The 14,724-nt window shown below is 47.4% G+C and overlaps 6 protein-coding genes across 6 annotated transcripts; 4 read left to right on the top strand and 2 right to left on the bottom strand.

Annotated features, from left to right (window-relative positions):
• Nucleotides 1-593: 593 nt before the first annotated feature.
• Nucleotides 594-2,895, bottom strand: N7503_011724 (Zn(II)2Cys6 transcription factor; the record flags this gene model as incomplete). The annotated part of the gene is made up of 6 exons (XM_057071270.1): nt 594-1,296; nt 1,357-1,456; nt 1,507-1,641; nt 1,714-1,958; nt 2,041-2,514; nt 2,570-2,895. The coding sequence occupies 6 exons, from the start codon at nt 2,893-2,895 to the stop codon at nt 594-596; spliced, it is 1,983 nt and encodes a 660-aa protein (XP_056917881.1).
• Nucleotides 2,896-4,705: 1,810 nt separating this feature from the next.
• N7503_011725 (DUF3431 domain-containing protein) lies at nt 4,706-6,034 on the top strand (the record flags this gene model as incomplete). Its single annotated transcript, XM_057071271.1, has 4 exons — nt 4,706-5,229; nt 5,297-5,388; nt 5,444-5,806; nt 5,865-6,034. The coding sequence occupies 4 exons, from the start codon at nt 4,706-4,708 to the stop codon at nt 6,032-6,034; spliced, it is 1,149 nt and encodes a 382-aa protein (XP_056917882.1).
• A 154-nt stretch (nt 6,035-6,188) lies between these two features.
• On the bottom strand, nt 6,189-7,855 carry N7503_011726 (F-box domain protein; the record flags this gene model as incomplete). The annotated part of the gene is made up of 2 exons (XM_057071272.1): nt 6,189-7,512; nt 7,566-7,855. The coding sequence occupies 2 exons, from the start codon at nt 7,853-7,855 to the stop codon at nt 6,189-6,191; spliced, it is 1,614 nt and encodes a 537-aa protein (XP_056917883.1).
• A 657-nt stretch (nt 7,856-8,512) lies between these two features.
• On the top strand, nt 8,513-9,185 carry N7503_011727 (uncharacterized protein; the record flags this gene model as incomplete). The annotated part of the gene is made up of 2 exons (XM_057071273.1): nt 8,513-9,018; nt 9,071-9,185. 2 exons carry the CDS (start codon nt 8,513-8,515, stop codon nt 9,183-9,185), a joined length of 621 nt encoding a protein of 206 aa, XP_056917884.1.
• Nucleotides 9,186-9,701: 516 nt separating this feature from the next.
• On the top strand, nt 9,702-10,671 carry N7503_011728 (uncharacterized protein; the record flags this gene model as incomplete). Its single annotated transcript, XM_057071274.1, has 4 exons — nt 9,702-9,969; nt 10,016-10,139; nt 10,186-10,513; nt 10,561-10,671. 4 exons carry the CDS (start codon nt 9,702-9,704, stop codon nt 10,669-10,671), a joined length of 831 nt encoding a protein of 276 aa, XP_056917885.1.
• Nucleotides 10,672-12,324: 1,653 nt separating this feature from the next.
• Nucleotides 12,325-13,496, top strand: N7503_011729 (magnesium transporter CorA family protein; the record flags this gene model as incomplete). Its single annotated transcript, XM_057071275.1, has 2 exons — nt 12,325-12,869; nt 12,920-13,496. The coding sequence occupies 2 exons, from the start codon at nt 12,325-12,327 to the stop codon at nt 13,494-13,496; spliced, it is 1,122 nt and encodes a 373-aa protein (XP_056917886.1).
• Between the last annotated feature and the right edge of the window lie 1,228 nt (nt 13,497-14,724).

Raw genomic sequence — 14,724 nt, forward strand, 5'->3', positions numbered from 1 at the left:
ACTGGATTGTATAGTAATTTTGATAGAAATAGAAGGAAAAGCTGATCAACTGTCTTGTATCACTCGTTATGCTCAAGATCCCACGGAGTATTTCAATTGAATTGTTTGACATGTACTTAGGTATTCTCCGGCACCCATAAAAGCCCTCCTATATTCAGTTGTTTTTCTTCAGTATCCAATCTACCATATATGTTCACTACTCCATGATATTATAAAGATCACAGATTTCAAAAGGTATGTCAAGTTCTACAGGAAGCTCTATGAAGTGCCCCTTTCTTTTGTGCGGGTGAAAATGCTATGGCGATATCCGCGGGGTGTAGATGCAACCCACGATGGGCACCAGTAGCCGCAAAAGACTTCGAAGGACTTGAACTTGGTTATCGAGGCATTAATATTAATGTCTTCTCGCCAAGAAATAAGTTTGCTTGCCGGAGGGCAATCAGTTAATACCATGATGAAGTAGTGTATAATAAATAAAATATTGATATGGAAGGAAGGAGAAGCAACTTGAAACCAGGTTGGACAGGATGCTCTTTTACAGATGCCGCGGTCACAGAGTATATATAAAACATAACATGTTACCATGGAGAATTTTAGCTAACAAATTCCTTCAAAGCCCTCAAAGCCCTCGAATAAGGCCCGTAATACCTGACATTAGTATCGCTATCCACCCACGAAGACAGACTCTCCTCACTCTCCAAGATACCAACAAACTTCGTAATAAGCAGTTCCGAGTCCAAAGCAAACATCCTAAGACTCTGCAACGTAAAAGCACAACTCACGGCGTTGTGGACAAATGCCCACGACCGACAAACCGTTGGTGCGAGCTGATGAACCTCCAGGAAAGCTTGAACCGCATCTGAGGCACGCATTGCACACTCCCTCTTTAAAACTGCATTATCCATGTTCGGTTCAGGACTTGAAGCATCCAGTGCTAATCGAAGGAGTCTCATAAGAACATATGAAGAGTGAATCCGGAATGCCAGTCGCTCAAGATGCTGCTGGGGGGTACGACAGCGGGCCTTGTTGCGCAGGAAAGGTGCAGCGAAGTCATCGTCTAGGATTGTCTCTACGCGGTGCTTGTAGCCCATTATCGCCGATATTGATTCGCTGTCTTCGTCTTTCCGTGACCGCCCGAGCATGATTTGACATAGTGTCATGACGCAGTCGGCGAATGAGTGATTGCCCCGTTCATTGCTTGAAGCGTCGTAGGGGATAGTTTCGCTTGACCTTATTGTATTTGGGGGTCTGTCATAGGTGAAGGAGAGGAACGTGTCTTGCCACAGGAGTACCCACCTAATTTTGTTAGTTAACGAGAGATGGGTAAGCGGGTTATGACAGATGGAGTGGATATACCAGAGTCGTTTTCTTTGGAATTGTTGGGTTGCAGTCGATGAGTCTGCTTGGATGGTTTCTTCGTGGAGTCCAATACTCTGCGCGAGACGCAATGTTGCACCTGCAATTTATAAGCATACTGAAATGTTGTCACTAGTGTCTGGTAAATACCTAATAGAATCCAAGCGCTATTTGTGTCCAAGTTGTTGCGGATACAGTGACCTATCAATGCCATAGCCTGGATCTGATCTATGTTGGTATTATTGAAAAAGTTTGAAATTCGAAGACACTGGAAAGCTGAACAAACTGTATTGTCGGTAATATTAGCGCATAGTCTCTGCTTCCCAGTGGACGAGTTTGAAGTTTGAAGGAACTTACTGAAGACCTTGGACTGCAGGTCTCTTTTTTTAATCGGGTCATCTGAGAATTGAACTCCACACGCTAGGACGGCGAACAGTAGTGCAAGCCATGAGGTATCTGTATTGTCTAGCTTTGATAACTGATTGCTCTGTTGAAGGTCTGCTCGGTAGTCAAGAAATTTCCAGAGCGAGGAATTGAATTGCTCGAGTGTTACTAGGGCCGAGTAGAAGGGGTAGACTGTCGTTTGATAGATTTGACAATACCTGCCACCATTGACCTTGCATTAGTATTCATCAAATGTCTCTCTAATATGAGATGATTTGGATGATTTTAATCGGCACATACCGAACAATATCAGAGTCGTCAGGCAAAGTCCAACAAATATCCGCAGCGCCGGCATCCGGTCCCCACATACTCGTAAATGGATACGCCCGGGGCGCAATATGATCCAAGAATAAGTCAGCAGAGAGGATTCCATCACCAGGTGCGTTTCGGCATCCCAATGCTGCTGGTGGATCAGAGTGGCTGCCTAGGAAGATGGTCGCCCCTGTGGCATCTTCGACGAAATTCTTTCCTGGCGACCTAGGAACTAGATTTCTGTTCAAGTGCGGGTTCAGCCGTAGATCTGACGATTGACTGTCGTTTGAATTATGATTGGCCTTTGTCATGGAGCTTGCGCGAGTTTTTTGAAGATCGGCTTTCAGAGAAGAAATTTGGTCTTCTATACTTTCTAAACGTTTGATCATCAGATCAATGCCAACTGTATGGTCTAGAGTAGACTCATTTTCATGTTCAAAAGGATTGAGTCCTGGTACAGCACTAGGAAGTGTATGAGTAAAGCTTAACCTTGGTGGTAATCACGCATGCCACTTACTTCCTGCTATGCTCTCTCAGTAGCCTGTCTCCATCCTCATCCCTGCCTGAGCCCCCTGTCACAGAACGACTCTCCCTCGATCCAACATGACTAGAACGAACAGGTGCCGCGCGTGCATTGTCACCTGATTCACTAGGCACGCAACAAAGTTCAGGATGCCCCCTTGAGACACAACTCTCGCAGGGTAGGTCACCGCTGCATTTTACTTTCCTATGTCGGCAAGGAAAACAGGATTTGATCCCACGAACACGACGTTTGCGTTTAAGCAGTTCACTCACACGTGCTGTGTCGTATGGGTATGGACTAGAGTGGTTATTGGAATCCATTTCATTGACGATGAAGTTCAAATATATAGTCCCTTACGGCCGAACTTGCTGCGATCGAGCTCCGTGAGTTGCCGAAAACTCTTATTATGTAATCATCCCCCGCTGTCAAGTCGGGTGATCATGACTAAGCCACTGTTTACAATGTTCTATCTCAGACTTGCTTAATTGGATATCCACATTCTTTGATTCATTCATTTGATTTTTTTGTTATTTTGCTTATTATAGATGTCTATCCATGTACTGCCGTTTCAAGTACCGACTTTGTTAGAATAAGCTCGATCTTTGTTCGGTTAATTATATCCGTTTCGCAATACAAAACAAGCTCGAATGCCAAGAGACTAGAAATAGTCTATGTCTAAAGTATCTTGGCTTTCTTCTGCGGCTATAAAGACCTGCAGTACCTGCAGATACTAGGCATGTTTCTAAGTACTGTCCGCACTTGTCAAGCTAGATATATCAAACCATGGATCCAAACAACTTATGGTTCCTCCACCACCGCGCGAACATCGTGAGCGCATTAGATGGATTCAGAGCAAACATATGGTATCATGAAAGAAGATTCTACCGGGAGATAGCAACTAGTCTAGAACCCGCCACAATCAATATTGCCCTGATTCTTGAATGCGACAGTATCAGTTTGAAGATGTCTCGCTGTGTCCGTGAACGAATATCACGTATCAGTGTTTGTTTAAACAGTCTTCGAAAAACCATGATCCTCCACCCTGATCAAGAACCCGGGGAAGTATCGGAAGTATTATTCATGATTGCTAGGCACGTGGGACGAATCAAGCTGGTGGGGGTATCTGATCCATATGCTGAGGCGATGAATAAGCAGTTACAAGAGCTGACTGTGTATGAAGCTAAGTGGCTGCGGAAGAATTCGCGGGCCTTAAATTTCAGTGACGCACGTTGTGTTTGTTCTTATTGCAAGCGATAAGCGTTCGGATGTTCGAGCATACCCGATGAGCTTAAGCGCAGAAAAAAAAAAAAAAAAACATACGACAAAGCATTATCTTCCTCGGTCGGCGCCACTGTATGCTTGATTGTGAAATGAAACTGCCTATCACTTGCGATCGGACAGATCGAGAAATGTTTTTTGTCGGTCAAAGTAACAAGTGGGTCCAGCCCCAGCGCTTAACCCGTCATTAGTGCGCCCCACACTTGTTACTGAACTTTATTGGCTATGTTTCAGGCACGATGGTCTCAAACCTGAATGTGGAACGCATCTGGACCCCTAAAAGCAGGAACAAATCGTGATGAGAGTGTCATTGTTGCATCTAGCCTCGGGTGGCGGTTACCGGGCGAGCTTAGCCATATCATCAATTCCACATTAAATACGAAGAACCGACCTGTCTACTTAGCGCGACACCGGCTATTGATGGGCTTGAGGCGGTGGTTTCACTATGATCGCTTCCAATCAAACCCGGCATGACCGCCTCGTGGCTATACCTGTCAACCGGAAGCGGCTCCTCAATCCGCAACCCAATCAAATGTATTTAATTATCTAAATCGTTCGTTCTTTGTATCCACTTTCTCAATCACATTTAGGCAACCTTTATCGCCTAAATTTCCTAAATCTCACATGGTATACAAGTAAAACATACGTAGATCCTGGTCAATCATATCCAATCCTGTCATCCACTAAAGGTCCCGCTTTCGTAGCCTCGCCATCAAAGGGTCTCGTAAAGGGTCCGCATTAGCTCATGGACCCGCAATCTCACTGCTTCCGGTCCCAACTCAGTTCCCCTCAACGTCAATCGCAACCCCGATTCCATTTCTCTTCCTTCAACCTCTTAATCATGCCCGGACCATGAGCTGGCTGAGTGTATTCCCTCGCCAACCCCGTGAGCCCGGATCAACCGGTAGCTCTAGGGTATTCCTTTACCTCGCTCTGGCAGTTATCTCCCTACTACTCTCTTATCAGCTGGTTCTGAATCACGATTCGTTGGGTTCCATCGCCTCGTGGAAAGTCGGATCAGACACTACGGGCCCTTATGATCCGGATGCCGATTATGATGGGGACGGCTGGGCTGCTGCGGCTATGAATGGATCGCATTCTAAGTCTACTGCTGTGCAACAATCGGTGCCGACTCCATATACTTCGAGACCGGTATCTACACCCGCGCACGAACCCGCGCCTCTTTCCACGCCGACTACGGCTCCGGTTGAGAAGGAGCTTGTTATTGCTGCAATGAGTAAAAGTGATATGTCCTGGGTGGAGGCGAATGTTCCTTCGGACTGGGTCTTTAATATCTATCGGGCTGATGTGCCAGAAGGGCAAGCCGAGTTGACGGTTCCGGATAATAAAGGGAATGAGGCAATGGTCTATCTGACGTGCGTATCACATGTCGTCACTGCCAAGTATCTACCTTCGAACCTTGCGCTAACAATACTTATCTAGACACATAATCGACCGATACGACACCCTCCCCGATGTAAACGTCTTCCTACACGGAGGCCGATATCAATGGCACAACGATAACCCACTATATGGTACCAACCCCACTCAACAATACACTTCCATATTCCTCATTCTAATCAAATACAGATTCCGTCATCTCAATAAAAGATCTCCAACTAAATCACGTCCGGAACACCGGCTATGTAAACCTCCGCTGCACGTGGGCAATCGGCTGCCCGGCCGAATTGGAACCCGCCCGCTATCTCCGCGACCGACCTGATGATCCGGGACACCCCACGGCCGTGGAATTTCCCGATAGTTTCATGGCACTATTCCCGGGAGAGCCAGTGCCCGAGATAATCGGTGTACCGTGTTGCAGTCAGTTTGCCGTCTCGCGGGAAGCAATTCGTGCGCGGGGGAAAGAGGAGTATGTGCGTATGCGAGAGTGGTTACTTACGTCACCGCTTGATGCTGGTACTAGTGGGAGGATATTTGAGTATTTATGGCATAGTATGTGGATCCTGCTCTGCTTTGTCAATCGTATGGTGAATGCTAATATGTGCTGCAGTTATGTTTGGAAAGACCGCGCAGTTCTGTCTTGATGCTGCGGAGTGTTATTGTAATACTTATGGGTATTGTAACATGACTGAAACTGACTTGCGAAATCAGTGGGTTTGGAAGGGAATGACTCTTCCGCCTGGATGGCCCGAACAAGGATGGCCGGAGGATCAGGCGTGATAAGCCTTGTGGTTGATGGAAAAGTACTAATGTGTAAAATATTGATCAAGATCTATCCTGATCGGGATCCCGATGATGTACAAATTGAAATATGCATTGCATATGCGTCATTAATTCATAGATACCATTTCCCATATGATTTTAATTTCCATAATCACCGCCACAAGTCCTGCCGACTTGATCGCTTGTACCCACTACTACTCATTGGTCGCTCGCCATCTTCCGGCACAGCTAGGAATCCGCCAAATCCATTTCCAACCAGTACACTCTTCCGAGAATCTCCACCCCAGGACCGACTCAGTTGAGCCTCCTGGAAACTCACCGGACGCGTTGTGGTACCTCTATTGCCGAGCGCGGAATCCGGTTCGTAGGGCGTGAAGTTCCATTCGAGCTCATCAAGGCCTTTACTGTATACATTCAAAGGTTGCGAGAGTCCGCCCATCATCTGAGGGCCATTTTCGCCACCGCCGAATAGTCGAGGCGGGGGAGCCAATAGCAGGGTATCGGGGAATTGGGCGTCGCGGACGTATAAATCGCGGAGGGCTGGGAGACAGCGCGACATGAGACAGGAAATCAAGTATGTGTAATAGGAGTTGGCAGCGGGAGGGAGCCCGTGAGTCTCTGTCTGTGAGGTGATCTCGTAGTGCAGGAGCTGGAGTGATCGTGATGCTAACGGAGGGATCTTCTCGGCGGGGAAAGATCGGGATACTTCCTGGATGATAGAAAGGCTGCGGAGATGTGGAGCTGCCTGTAGAACTTGGTACAGGGTTGATGGAAGTACACCAGTGCATGCGAGTGTCAATCCTTGTAGTGCAATGCGATTAGTTGCGGATGAGAAGAATGCGACCAGTCCATCCGCTGTTAGTTGTGGCGTATCCCGGATGGTGAGCTGTTCGAGGGCGGGGAAGGGAGGCAAAGTAGAATTCACTGCAAATGCCGAGTCATCGAGCCACGGAAGATCATCCAATGTTAAGTCCTTGAGCTTTGAGAATGCTGCCAAGCCGGTTCGAAGGATTCCAGCTTCTATATGCAAGCCCGATAGCTCCAGTTTTTCAAGATTGATCCAGCGTGGTGCTTCAGGTAGTCGTGCAAAACTCCCCTCTGCGCCATGTTTGTAGCTCATGCGCCGAAGATCGGGGCAGGAGGCCATCAACTCTTGCTTCAATGTCACACACGAGCCCTCGTCACTGAACAGACCAGTCGGGAGATCGACATAACGAAGGTGAGGAAGTACGGAAATCGTCCGGGCAATGGTGGCCTTGTTGGCCTCGCGAGTCATATACGGCATTCGGAGAGACAAGGTCAACTTCCCCAGGTGTCGCGATTCACGGACAGAGCGCATAAACAATTCGAGGCGGACCTGCGGGGCATCGATGGGATCGCCATTTCGGTCGAAAAAGGAGCGGCGCTTTCGTTTGGCAGCTAGTTGAACTTCGAGCTCGCAGTAATGCACAGGATCAATCCGAACATTCGTATATCTATTGAATACCAGATTAGCGGTTTGAACGAAAAATATGGTGGGGCGGCATACAAGAGCGCGTGTGCTTCGGAGAACCAGCGCCTGCAGACCGTAGTGCAGTTTGCGAGGTCTCGCATGTCACAGAGCATGCAGCCATCTGTCATAGAATCCTCCGAGGTATCATAGGAGTCGTCCAATGCGTGGGGGCAAACAAAGCTGAAGATGCGGACCAGCACAGCGCGGGGAAGCTTCCTGGTCGCATCGCGACCGGTAGAGTGGGGCGGCGTTGGCGGCTCGGTCGCAGGGGTCACACTGCGTCGACTACGCCGAGGACTGGCCTTGAGTTTGTCGAAAAGGCCCATCTTGTGTAGATGAGCGATGCAGAAGAGAGGAGAGATAGGAGAGATGGGGAGAAAGATCGGGCTTTGAACATGAAAGACGCCAATTAATGCAGGGCCCGCTGTTGAGCAGGGATGAAACGCCCAATGAACGCCCCGCGCTTTGTCTCGCCAATGTTTCGGTAACGGTCAACATGTCACTTAATTTGTATATAATATTAAATTTCAACGGATGAGTGGGCCCTTTCAGGTACATATTTAATGCAATATGATAGGTTACCCCAAAACTGTTCCCACTGGTGGAACCAGATACCAGGTCGATCTGGATCTCTCCGCCAAACCTGCCTGAAGCTTGGATTCACATCAATGACATCACTAACGAACGTGAAAAAAAAAGTGAGACGAATAAGGGTCAATCGTTAATATAAAGGGGCAAATTAACGAATCATAGTATGAGAATGAAAAAAAAGAAGAGATAGTCCAAAAGAAGGAGGATTGGCGAGTTTGCAGTCGAGTCACGTACCTTTTTTCCACCTCTGGCATAAACAACATCATAGTTGACCTTAAAAATTCCTATCCTTGGCAACTGACATCATGGAGCATTCGCCACATAAAGGAGTACAAAATAAAACCCATCTCCTCAATCCTGACTAGCCTAGTAACACCAGAACAACCTTCATCATGACTGAAATGGGCATTCATTCCACCGAGCTCCCGCTGCCTTCGCCAGCTTTCACCAATGTCTACCCCGAAAATACACTAGATGCCGAACATTGGAAGCATCGTCCACCATATCACATCCAAAGTCACGATGAATTCGGACCCATCAAGTGGACAGCCTCGTGCAAATGCGGAAAAATTACCTATTCTTTGAACCGCGAGCGACCATTAAACGCCAAGTTTTGCCATTGTCGAGGATGCCAGGTCATGCACGGTGCGCCTATGCAATGGGCAGCGATCTTTCATAAACAAGATCTCTCGTTCGCAAAGGGCTCCAGTGGCCTGTCATTCTTCTCCTCTTCTCTGAATTCTCAGAAATACGACATGCCCACCAAGGTTTCGTGCAGCTTCTGTCATACCCTCATTATGGATGAGGGACGTAACACCTGTTTGTTGTATCCGCAGTTGATCCAGTTTGAGGGTACGGCAGATGAGCGGCGGAAAATGTTGGAGCTTTTTAAGCCAACGTATGTATTTGCAGTGCACTTTGTACTTGAACTCGCTTGCTGATGATCTTAGGTGTCATATCTTTTACAAACAGCGAATGTTTGACATGCCCGACGGATTACCCAAATGGACTGAGATGGATGGAAAAAGTCAGCTGCTCGATGACTCTGGTAACCCAACCCAGTGAATGCATTCGACGTGACAGGAAAACGAAATCACGCGACGGACTTGCATACTTCTACCCCGAAAATATAACACATGGCGATCTTCACATTTTGTTGCATATATCATAGATCAATCGAACACGCACGTTGACTACATTATACTGGGATTGGAGGATCGTGTTTCGTATCCACCACACGCTGACTGGGCTAATGCAAATAATTAAAGCTGAGATTAGATCAGATGAGCTTCAAGTCTTGGCAACAGCGTTCCCGAACTTCCATTTGCCAATTCTCCTCCGACAGGGATGAGTCCGCCCCGTCGGCCGCTCCGTGCTCATGCGCCACTCCTTCACGACGCGATGTGACCCTTAGCTCATCATCTCCTAAACAGGAAACACGTCCACTTTAGCTCCGCTGGGCATTCTCCATCTGCCTCGGGGTTCTTCAAGGAGGTCAGCTTTAAAGGCAACCCCTCCGCCGCGAAAAAATGGGTCTCTAACACACTAGATCGCCTTTCGGCCTGGTGGGTGATTTAAGATATGTGGCTTAAGTTTTGGGCCTGCATGGCCATATTGGCCGGCTCTGTCGCAGCCGTCACGCAGATCACCGACGATGAGATGACTTCGCTTCTCAGCGCCGGCGGCGCAGACCTAGCCAACCTTTACGCGCCCCTGTGGTTCTTCGCCCAAGCCGAGAATCAACCCCCCTTGCTATCCAACCTGGGCCTTTGGCGGGTCCCCAAACACGCCGGACACTTACGACGCCGCTCACAAGACCCCAGCCGCAGCCCAATGCCAGTACCCAAATGTAGGATGCAACTGCCGCAACCCTGGTGTTGCCACTGGGAATCCAGGGCCCGCCTTCCCAGTCTACTACACGTTTAAGCAGTGCAATGAGACTGAAGTGCGCGTTGTCTACAACCTCTTCTATGAAAAGGATGGCGCGACATTTGGTGTGATCCAGACTGGTCATAACTAGTAAGAATATAATCTCCCTATACATGAAGCCATCTAATCTTTGCAGTGATTGGGAACGGGTGGTTATCATTCACTCGCGCGATGACAATGACATGTGGGCGCCTTCGCGTGCATTGCTGTCCGCTCATAGCGGATACCATAATTTAGCTTGGGGTGATATTCAAAATACTTTGACGACGGATCAGATCAATGCTGGCGATGCTAAAGATCCGAATGGTGTGCAGGATGAAGATCATCCTAAGGTTTATGTGGCTTGGTCAAAACATCCTAACTTTGATACCCGTAACACGGGGTTCACCGATCCTATCAGCCAGTCCTTGGATGATGCTTATCGTAGTGATGATTGGTGGCACTATGTTGGCCCTCAGTACTATGTGTGTATGACATGTTTTGTATGAAGTCACTTGCTAATAAGTAGTAGATCCATTCCGACAACAGTACTGTGGCCGGTCAAGCTCTTGGATCTGCTGACTGGGGAAGTGCTACTAGTAACCCGCCCCTGGTGCAAGCCAGTGTTTGTGATGCATCTTAACTAGTTGAGAATTAATTGTACATGATGACATCAAGATCTGCTCTTGGTTTCTCGTCTCGCTCGCTTGGGTTCATGCCGATTCGTGTCAATAAAGTCCTCACATCAGCGTGGTGGGTCTCTTCTCGAGGTTCCTTGAGAAGGAGGGCTATTCGTACGCGCAAGAAAGTTTGCGCAAGAGGAGTAGGGCCGAGGTGGGGGATTGTATCGTCGGACCGACAAATTTGCGTCATGATAATCTGGCGTGGGATAATTTGTATGCCGACAAGCGTTGAGAGAGCGACACAAGTCGTCGAGAGTAAGTCTTCTTGGGATGGTGATGATGACGTTTCGATTCCATTCGGTGGCTTTGATGATATACTCAATTGGAAATGGTTGGTCTATCTCCGATTGAATAGATGGAGAGGGTCGTTGTGCCATTTCCAGCTCCCTTTCCAAATCAGCGGCATACTGAGTCAAAACAATCTCTCTCCAGGTTCGATTGAGATTTCGACGCGGTGGCATGGTGAAAAGTGAGACCTTGAGACTAGTCACGCATCAGTCTGCTTGTGTGTTTCCTGTGTCTTGACTTTCAAACCTTGATGATGATTGAGATATGTTGGAGGAAGAATGAAAGCACGGGGCCTTGGAAGATGGCGTGTATTGACTATCGCGAGTGAGAAGAGGAACGAAGAGGGCAAGACGGAGTTGTTCTATCATGGATTAAAGTCAGTTGCGTATCTACAAGCGAAAAACTGGTACCGGCCTGACTTGCCATGAATTCAGTCAAAAGGAACAGACAGTTGCTATTGATATGCCCGGAACGTCTCATATTTAAATCAGTTCCTCTACCCTTTGGTACCTTTTTTCCTCGTCTACTTCCAAACTGCGGTGTTGGGTCCCGATGACCTCCATACCCAAGGTTGACTGGATCAATGGCAGTCATGCATCAAGTGTGTCGTTTATTGAGCCAGCAAGTCCTAAGTTCAGCGCCGGATCTCCTTCAAATATCATGAGAACATTGAAACCTGTTAAATCTGTGATCTCCCGTCTGATAAAGATTCTGCGTTGTCCCACATCATTTGCTGGTCATAAATACTGAAGAAAAACATATGGTAGGCGGTAATCAATTTGATATATTGAAATTCGTTACTCTGAATCCTAATTGGGGAAGCGCGATAAGTACCGAAACGCTTAATATAACGAAGACTACCGGTTATTAAGCCCCTAACACTTCCTGCTCACGCAGAAGTTGGCGGTCAATCGATATTTTCTGACGATATTAGTTGAAAATTATTGGCTCATTCAGTAGCATTAAGTTCGAACATAAAAAGCATATGCATCATGCAAGCAAGGGAAAACTTTGATTGGCTCCGATACCAAGGATTAGATGTGCAGTAGGGTCAAAGAGTATCGGTGAAAAGCATAAAAGAATTGACGTCAGAAGGCGATTATTCCTCTATTTACAACATCTTTCCCTGACCGTAATTAATTTGCACAGCGAATATTTCGTGGTTACTCATGTTCAACGAGGGACGGATATTGCAACTCCGCCACAAAGCCAAGACTTGTTCCCCCTTGCGGCGAAAAAAGATTTGCAACTCATCCCACGCAACACTCGCAACACAACGAAACCTATGTGCGCGAATTTGAGTCTGCTCGTCAAAGCTCCTGAGCATGGGGCCTACGGTCTCCCCGGGGCGTGCCTACAGTGCCCTTGAAGAAAAACTGGGAACAGCAGAATCTGCCGGCGACACGCGTTACAGTTTTTTCAACTCCAATCTCGACACCGTGACCCACGCCAACGATTTCTCGCAGCTGCAATCAACTTGTGAACCCTTCAAGGACTTTAGGGAGACAGGTGTCCATAAAGGATTATGGTGGCTTCATGTTGCGTCGCCATCCGACGACGATATCGAATTTTTATCGCGGATGTTCGGGCTCCACCCTCTGACCACCGAAGATATTAAGGTCCGCGAACTTCGAGAGAAAGTTGAGCTCTTCGGATCTTATTACTTTGTATCTGTTCTTCCACCGCGGCAACTTGGACTCACAAATACTCCTAACTCCTCGGCGGCCAATTTCTACGGCATTGTGTTTCCCGAGGGAATTCTCAGCATCACGTTCGGCGACGGCCAAGACCCCGCCCACGTCTGGAAACGCATAAAGGACCATCAGAGCGATTTTTCGCCGACGAGTGATTGGATCTGCTATGCGCTCATGTATTTTCTCTTATCTCGCGCAAAATATAGGATCTAACTAACAGTATTAGTGACGATATCGTGGATGGCTTCGCCCCACTCATCGACCGTGTTCAAACCGGAGTCGAGATGATGGAAGATGGTCTATCTATCACGCGCCCCGATGAAATCGGTCTGGCTCTTCAGAATATCTCCAAGTGTCGCAAGGAGGTTACCCAGATCCGCCGACTTCTGCACGATAAAACCGATCTTATTCGTTGTTTTGCCCGCCACTGCGGTTACTCAGGGGCCACGGCTGCGGAGATCACAATTTATCTTCGCGATATTCAAGATCACGTCTTGACAATGATGTCTAACCTGACCAGTGCTGAGCAGATGCTCTCGCGGTCGCAATCTAAATATCTGGGCCGACTTGAATTTGACTCGACGTGCATGCGTAACAGCCTCGCGAGTACGCTGAGTCGGGTGACGATTATCGGTACGATTATCGTCACAATGCAGGTTATATCTGGTTCTTTTGGTATGAACATAAATGTACCTGGACAGTATGTGGAGGGGAATGTTAAATGGTGGCTTAGCATTCTAGCATTCATCTTGGGGTTTTCTGTGCTGTTTATAGCATTCGCGAAAAGGGCGCGAATCATCTAGCGACCTCGGGAGTCAGTTTCTAGATATTTCATTATCTCAACATTGGAAAGTGTCAAACATGATATGAGTAAGATGTCACGGGGTTGATTCAAAGAATTCGTATATATACTGATTAAGTGGTCAAGTCACGGTGTGTTTGAATGGGTGACCTTGTAAATCCATGGATTCTCCATTTAAATACACCAAACTCCAAAGCCAAATTATAATATCCCAAAGCAATAGTACCTAAAATTTGATTGGATTTGGATGCGTTGTTGCTCAGATATGAAATCGCATTTGCTAAGTGTTTTGGGGTGACTCTTTCGCTTGTGAAATACGTTAAAAGTTCTAAGGTTGCGTAGAGGTGGTGATGAGTCGGGCAGGACAAAGTACGTAGTGGTGGAGCTCGGTGGTCCGGAACAAATGCAATGCAGGGTAATATATATCATCACGCAAGACGAGATGTCAGGACTAGTGCCATAAGTCTAGTTACGTATAGGGCGTGGTTGTCCCGATCTTTCGTGCGTAACTAATTAAAGCTCGGCGGCTCTATCATGGGCGTAGAATCCTTGATTGCTAAATTTAGACAAAGGGATTGTTATCGTTAGCCTTGAAACGGGGAACAACAATAATCCGTGGAAGAGGGGACGGAAAGATAGGTCTCTGCACATGAGAAGCATCCCAGAGATAGCTAGGCTGTGAAGCGGTACTATTATAATAAGAAGATGATGACTTGAAACAAGGTGTGTCAGGTGCTAATATCGGCACTTAGCTACAGGAATGGCCCTTGGGCCGCCTGTCTTAGTGAAAATCCTCCAAGAAGATCAGTTCTAATGATCAGTTTTACTGACTACTTTTTGCTGTGGAGACATAAGTATTGGCTATCATGGCAACTTATAATTGGTTGATTTTTATAAATATCATGGCTGCAGGGCAACGTCACATATGTACAACGCACACAAATCGTGGCCACGGGCGTCTGTAAAGATAATATTTCTCCTGCGGCTAACCCAGATCAATTTGACTGCCTCTTCCATGACCAAATACCTACCAGGGCCTTTATAAACACTCAATATCATCAAATTCGCCGTCACCGAGCTGAGCCAGAGCCAGTCAGACTTGCCGACCCCCTCACGTCCCAATCTAAGCGCCCTCAAGATTCGCTCTCCCTGATTTACCCTCCCTAATATCCATTTCCCTCTGGAACGCCGCACTAGGAAGCCTTATTAAAACACTTACGGAAGACAAC

The sequence above is a fragment of the Penicillium pulvis genome (assembly GCF_028828015.1).
Source record: "Penicillium pulvis strain IBT 33274 chromosome Unknown scaffold_8_segment0_segment0, whole genome shotgun sequence".
NCBI lineage: Eukaryota > Fungi > Ascomycota > Eurotiomycetes > Eurotiales > Aspergillaceae > Penicillium > Penicillium pulvis.